General features: G+C 54.8%; 1 protein-coding gene across 1 annotated transcript; it reads left to right on the plus strand.

Moving 5' to 3' along the window:
• The first annotated feature begins 302 nt into the window (after positions 1–302).
• Positions 303–6,749, plus strand: LOC127754784 (leucine-rich repeat receptor-like serine/threonine-protein kinase BAM1). Its single transcript, XM_052280365.1, has 2 exons — positions 303–3,538; positions 5,840–6,749. The coding sequence occupies exons 1-2, from the start codon at positions 775–777 to the stop codon at positions 6,259–6,261; spliced, it is 3,186 nt and encodes a 1,061-aa protein (XP_052136325.1). The 5' UTR covers positions 303–774; the 3' UTR covers positions 6,262–6,749.
• The last annotated feature ends 501 nt before the right edge of the window (positions 6,750–7,250 follow it).

Here is a 7,250-nt window from a genome sequence, read left to right on the forward strand (position 1 = left end):
GCTACCTCTTTTAATCATTGCCTAAATTCACAGGGCGATGTACTTTGATGGAGACCGGAGTGCACCCCCTCTTTTCCTGTCGGGCCTTCGCCGTGTAACGTCATAATTGAACAAAAACCCTTTCCAAATTGCCCCCCACCTAACCAGTTGCACAATTTGAAATATATAAAAACAGAGAAGGAGATTTGAATCGAAATGCTCTCAAAAAATATTCAAAAGCTAGATACAATCTCTCCCTCCCTCCTTGCTTGCCCACTACAACAACAGTTTTCTTCTCTCTCTCTCTCTCTGATCAAAAAGAAAAGCAAAAGCAGGAACTGAAGAGAGAGAGAGAGATAAAGAACAAGAAACCAAAGAGAGAGAAAAGCAGAGCAAGAGTAAGAGAGAGAAAAAGAACATAAAACACAAACTGATGAACTGAGCCCAATGCACTACTAGCATTGTAGTAGTAGTACTAGAGAGTAGAGACACCCTTCAACCACAAGGCATATATATCTCAAAAGACAAAGCAGTTCTTGCCACACAGAGAACATATTCCCTTCTCCCCCCTAATCTCATCTCATCTTCAACGTGAAGCTTCATCTTCTCACCATAATTTTCCTCTGAAGCTTCTCAAGATTCTTGCATGCCTTTACCTTAGTACTACCTCTCTATATCTCACTGAAGCAGATAGATAGATTGATAGATAGATAGATAGATAGATAGCTTCCAATGCCATTGCCAATGGCGGCAGTGTAGATTTGATTAGCTTGTCAAAACCTCGGCTTCTCACCAATGGCGTCGTGTCGTCGTCCTGCTCCTCTTCGCCTTGTCGTGTTCTTGGCCATCGTCTTGCTGCGCTGGTCGACCAATGGCAACGCCGCCGCCGGTGGCGACGACGCGCTGCGCGGCGACGCGCTGGCGCTGGTGAGGCTCAGGGCGTCGCTGCGGTGCCACGCGCACGCGCTGCGTGATTGGTCGGCGGGCAATGTCGCCGCCGTGTGCGCGTGGACCGGGGTGCGGTGCGCCGGCGGCCGGGTGGTGTCGGTGGACGTTGCCAACATGAATGTGTCCACCGGCGCGCCCGTGTCGGCGGCGGTGGCGGGGCTCGACGCGCTCGCCAACCTCTCGCTCGCCGGGAACGGCATCGTGGGCGCGGTGACCGCGTCCGCGCTCCCGGCGCTCCGGTTCGTCAATGTCTCCGGCAACCAGCTCGGCGGCGGCCTCGACGGCTGGGACTTCGCGTCGCTGCCCAGCCTCGAGATGTTCGACGCGTACGACAACAACTTCTCCTCCCCGCTCCCCGCCGGCGTCGTGGCGCTGCGCCGGCTCCGGTACCTCGACCTCGGCGGCAACTTCTTCTCCGGCGAGATACCCGCGGCGTACGGCGGGATGGCGGCGCTGGAGTACCTGTCCCTCAACGGCAACAACCTGCAGGGCGCGATCCCGCCGGAGCTCGGCAACCTGACCAGCCTCAGGGAGCTCTACCTCGGGTACTACAACGTGTTCGACGGCGGCATCCCGCCGGAGCTCGGCCGGCTGCGCAACCTCACCATGCTGGACATCTCCAACTGCGGCCTGAGCGGCCGCATCCCGCCGGAGCTCGGCGCGCTCGCCGCCCTCGACACGCTGTTCCTCCACACCAACCAGCTGTCCGGCGCCATCCCGCCGGAGCTCGGCAACCTCACGGCGCTCACCGCGCTCGACCTCTCCAACAACGCGCTCACCGGCGAGGTCCCCGCCACGCTCGCGTCGCTCACCTCGCTCCGGCTGCTCAACCTCTTCCTCAACCGCCTCCACGGGCCCGTCCCCGACTTCGTCGCCGCGCTGCCGCGGCTGGAGACGGTGCAGCTGTTCATGAACAACCTCACCGGCCGCGTCCCCGCGGGCCTCGGCGCGAACGCGGCGCTCCGGCTCGTGGACATTTCGTCGAACAGGCTGACCGGCATGGTGCCGGAGATGCTGTGCGCCTCGGGGGAGCTCCACACCGCCATCCTCATGAACAACTTCCTCTTCGGCCCCATCCCCGCCTCTCTCGGCTCGTGCTCCAGCCTCACCCGCGTCCGCCTCGGCCAGAACTACCTCAACGGCACCATCCCCGCCGGCTTGCTCTACCTGCCACGCCTCAACCTGCTCGAGCTCCAGAACAACCTGCTCTCCGGCGATGTCCCGGCGAACCCGAGCCCGGCCATGGCGGCCGCCTCGCAGTCGTCGCAGCTGGCTCAGCTCAACCTCTCCAGCAACCAGCTGTCCGGACCGCTGCCGAGCTCCATTGCCAACCTCACCGCGCTGCAGACGCTGCTCGTCAGCAACAACCGGCTCGCCGGCGCCGTGCCGCCGGAGGTCGGCGAGCTCCGGCGGCTGGTGAAGCTTGACCTGAGCGGCAACGCGCTGTCCGGGACGATACCGGCGGCCATTGGGCGGTGCGGCGAGCTCACCTACCTCGACCTCAGCAAGAACAACCTCTCCGGCGCGATCCCCGAGGCGATCGCCGGGATACGCGTGCTGAATTACCTCAACCTGTCGAGGAACCAGCTCGAGGAGGCGATCCCGGCGGCGATCGGGGCGATGAGCAGCCTCACGGCGGCGGACTTCTCGTACAACGACCTGTCCGGCGAGCTGCCCGACGCGGGCCAGCTCGGCTACCTCAACGCGACGGCGTTCGCCGGCAACCCGAGGCTGTGCGGGCCGTTGCTGGGCCGGCCGTGCGGCTACGGCGGCGGCGGCGCCGCCGCCGCGGGGGCGGGCGGGTCGTCGTCGGCGCCGGTGGTGACGACGCGGCAGCGGGCGGCGGGAGGGGACTTCAAGCTGGTGCTCGCGCTGGGGCTTCTGGTGTGCTCGGTGGTGTTCGCCGCGGCGGCCGTGCTCCGCGCGCGCTCCTGCCGCGGCGGCGGCGGACCCGACGGCGGCGGCGCGTGGCGGTTCACGGCGTTCCACAAGGTGGACTTCGGCATCGCGGAGGTGATCGAGTCAATGAAGGACGGGAACGTGGTGGGCCGCGGCGGCGCCGGCGTGGTCTACGTCGGCCGCACCCGCTCCGGCGGCTCGATCGCCGTGAAGCGCCTCAACACCTCCTCCTCCGCCGCCGCCGCGGGCGGCGGCGAGGCGGCGCGCCACGACCACGGGTTCCGCGCCGAGATCCGAACGCTGGGCAGCATCCGCCACCGGAACATCGTCCGCCTCCTCGCCTTCTGCAGCCGCCGCGGCGGCAGCGGCGGCGGCGAGGCGGCGAGCAGCAGCAACGTGCTGGTGTACGAGTACATGGCGAACGGCAGCCTCGGCGAGGTGCTCCACGGCAAGGGCGGCGGCTTCCTGTCGTGGGATCGCCGGTACAGGATCGCCGTCGAGGCGGCGCGGGGGCTCTGCTACCTCCACCACGACTGCTCCCCGATGATCGTCCACCGCGACGTTAAGTCCAACAACATCCTCCTCGGCGACAACTTCGAGGCGCACGTCGCCGACTTCGGCCTCGCCAAGTTCCTCCGCTCCGCCGGCGGCGCCACCGCCTCGTCGGAGTGCATGTCCGCCGTCGCCGGCTCGTACGGCTACATCGCCCCAGGTACGCCCGCCCACGCGTTGCACACCTTCACGTCGCACAAATCGTACGGTCGCGATTGACTTAGGAGGAGAGAAAACGATCCCGACCGTCCGATGGATCAATCCTGATCCGCTTGTCGCTGTCGCATGCAGTCAGTGTGTAGCAGCAGCACTGACCACTGACTGGCGCTCTCCTCTGTCACTGGATTGCGGGTCCCATATATCCAAAGTCAAAACAAGGGAAACTTTGCCAAAAACTGCTCACATACTAGGCACATAGTACCAGTTTCATTCTAAACTGTTTGATTTAGTTTTGAAACTATATTTAAAATTTCGGGTGAATTTTGTCAAAGAGTCAAAGGTAGGGTAGGTTTTGAATTTGTGGTAGCCAGCACTGCAGCGGGCGCAGATGCAATCTGATCTTGAACATGACAGACGCCGACGTGGCACGTAGCAGGTGTGGGGCCCACGGAGGGGGGGTTTGGCAGAAGCTGTAGGAGTAGTAGGAGGGTGGTGCACTGAACAGTGGGCCCGTGACCGAAAGCGGCCAAAAAGGGGTCCTCTGGTCAGGCATGCAAAGCACTCGAGAGCCCAATAATTTTTCGTGGGTGGGTGTGGGGCCCACCGGATAGTGACCTGACGAGGCGGTGGACCCGCGTTGCCAGTGGGCACACGGCCATGCCGCCCCATGCAGCGTTGTGGACGGCGGCGTGGCAGTCCAGCAGAGCCATTGCCACAGAGTAGCAGCATTGGACTTGCCAAAAGAAAAGCAGCACGTAGCAACTCCTCCTAACAATTACTCCTTATGTTTAACATATAAGCGATTTTAAGTAGATGTGATACATTTTAATACAATAAATTTGGACAGAAAAATTATTTAGATTTATTGTGTTATATTATATCATATTTAACTAAAATCTTTTATATTTGACAAGAAGGGAGTACGTCGAAATCAGGATAACCCTGATTCAACGTTTCTGCGAGTAACATACATACGAGCCATCGAGATGATAATTAGATTTTATATTACCATTTATCGGTTAGAAACGACGACGATATTCAAAGGGGATACAATTTCAGTACATATATAGATCATCGGACAAAGGTGATTTGTCTGTCGATGATTTTAGCGGATACACTTAGCATTGGTCCCGGGTTAAGGGAAGAGATGAGAGAGCGACCGAGAGCTTTTAGGGTTCGGTTACGCTAGCTGCTGCATCTTTGACCGGCATGGGGCTTAACCCAGTAAAAAAGCCTCATCATCTCCTCTTCTTCTCCTCTCCTGGGTTTTCGCCAAAGCGTCTCGCTGTTACGTCGTCTCCAAAGCTATCAAACGGCACGCCGGTTGCTGCTTGCTTGCTTCTGCTTTTGAACGGCACAGTATATGCTACAGCTTAGCTAGCTAGGCGCCTTCGCTGTTACGGTCACGCACTTTGCTTGCTACTTTTGTTTTTAATTATCTTTTAGAGCAAGTTTAATAGTATAGCCAACTACTAGCTCTAATTCATCTATAGTTAATCTAATAGCTTATTCATACAATAGTTACATACTACACTATTAATACCTGGTCCCACCTGTCATACACACTGCGTATTGGAGTCCGTGCTACAGCCGGCTACAAATCTGTAGCCCGCTGCTTTTCTCTCTCCTTATTTATCTCTTTAAAATATGTTTGCAGCTGACTTATAGCCTGCTATTGTACCTGCTCTTATACTTCTTTGGTTAGTTTAAAAACTGGGTATTTGGGGGGCTTGGATTAGTGCAAGTATCCTAGGTGAGCATGGGCTTTGATACAGACAGGGATTTGGGCGTGGGATGGATTGGATGGGTGATCTCTCTTGATCCATGAGAAGAATTTTCCTTGGATTTTGGAGAGTGTTGGTAGGATAAATTAACAATGGGGGTTAATTAATTTGTTAATGCAATGTTACGGGATTGAGATTCCAATCAATTTGATTATGGGATGGTACTGGTACTACTAGTGTACTTACTATACTCCTGTAGGCATTTCTCTTGGGATTCGTTGCAGAATGTTGCGTGCACTTGGTTTTGTCCTTGGTTTCTACTATGCATATATAGGGGGGGCAACTGCTAGGTTACTGTTGCTTGTGTACTAATCAAATCGGCAACTGAGATACACTTAGATTTCGTTTCGCACGAGAGGGGGTAGTTTATACCAGAAGGTGCCATGCATCACGTTTTGGACTGGTCCTAGCTGGCCCCTGCCTTAGCTTTTGTACCTTTCAACATTGGGGTTTTTTTTACCAGTTTTACGGATATTTAACTTTTGCGCGTGGCTAACTGTGCGGTTTTGTTTTTACAGAGTATGCTTACACTCTAAGGGTGGACGAGAAGAGCGATGTCTATAGCTATGGAGTGGTCCTCCTGGAGCTCATCACAGGGCGGCGGCCCGTGGGGGATTTCGGGGAAGGGGTGGACATCGTGCAGTGGACGAAGAGGGTCACCGATGGCCGGCGGGAGAGCGTGCACCGGATCGTCGATCGCCGGATTAGCACGGTGCCGATGGACGAGGTGGCGCACGTCTTCTTCGTCTCCATGCTGTGCGTCCAGGAGAACAGCGTGGAGCGGCCGACGATGAGGGAGGTGGTGCAGATGCTGTCCGAGTTCCCCCGCCACGGGTCGGACCAGCCGTCACCGTCGTCGTCGGCACCGGAGACGGGGGAGGAGAGCAGCCCTGAGAAGGAGCCCAACTGCTACAAGCTGTTCCCGGACTTGCTGACCTAAGTTGAGAGCAAGTACCTGTTCTGGTGATGGGGGCACAAAAACACAATTAATTTGCCATTGTTACAGGACTTGGTGGCATGAAAGGACTGGAGTAATTAAGTGGTACTAATTGAGAATTTGGAGCCAGCATTCTAGTGCAAGTTTGTTGGTAGGCAGACAGTGTGGTGGTGACAAGAGCTGGGGAGGAAGATCAAATAACATATGTATAACTTTTGTAACTTTATTTTCTTTCATCTCCCCCTTTTTTTCCCCTAATTCTTTTGTCATCAAAGGTGTATAGGGTTTGATCATATGCTACCTTCTAGGTGATTGTGCTGTCCAATGTAATAGTCACTTCCATGATAGCTTTAGCCCTTTGTAATCTCCTGGTAATCTTGAGCCACCATACATTGTCATCTCCTTTTACACTAGTTTCTTCTTTATATGCTCATTATGTACTACTACTGGTTCCATATATACTATAGTTCATGGCTTTTTGTATTATTCAAGCCAATTTTGTCATCAAGGGGGGTGAAGTAATCATCTGTTGGAAGATTCTTGACTAGAGCTTTGGGTTCAGGAAAAGTGAGAAAAAGAAAAGAGAAGTACTTGACAGTCTTTGAAAAACAACCCAAGTCCCAAAGCTTAAAGCAAGCCGGACAGTGACTAAATTGAACAACTTTATCAAAAATAAAAGAGCCAGTGTAAAACATCAAGAGAGAATTTTTGAAGAAATATAATGATGAATGGATGATGCATGGTCTCAGAGGTTCAGAGGCTTGCAGTGTCGGTAGCTTGAATTAGCTTCAGAATACGTACAATATTGAATTTATTTTACTGATTAGGTATAGATGTAATGATGAAAGGAAGTCCAAAGTTGCAGGTTCTAAACAGAACTGATCTGTACCCTGTTCATGTATCAAAACTGGTTGCCTTGTTTTTCATCACTTCTAGTACTGTTTTCTCTGGTCACTGCAACTTTGGCCCTTGATACACTTTGTTAGAGCATT

The sequence above is a fragment of the Oryza glaberrima genome, chromosome 11 (assembly GCF_000147395.1).
Source record: "Oryza glaberrima chromosome 11, OglaRS2, whole genome shotgun sequence".
NCBI lineage: Eukaryota > Viridiplantae > Streptophyta > Magnoliopsida > Poales > Poaceae > Oryza > Oryza glaberrima.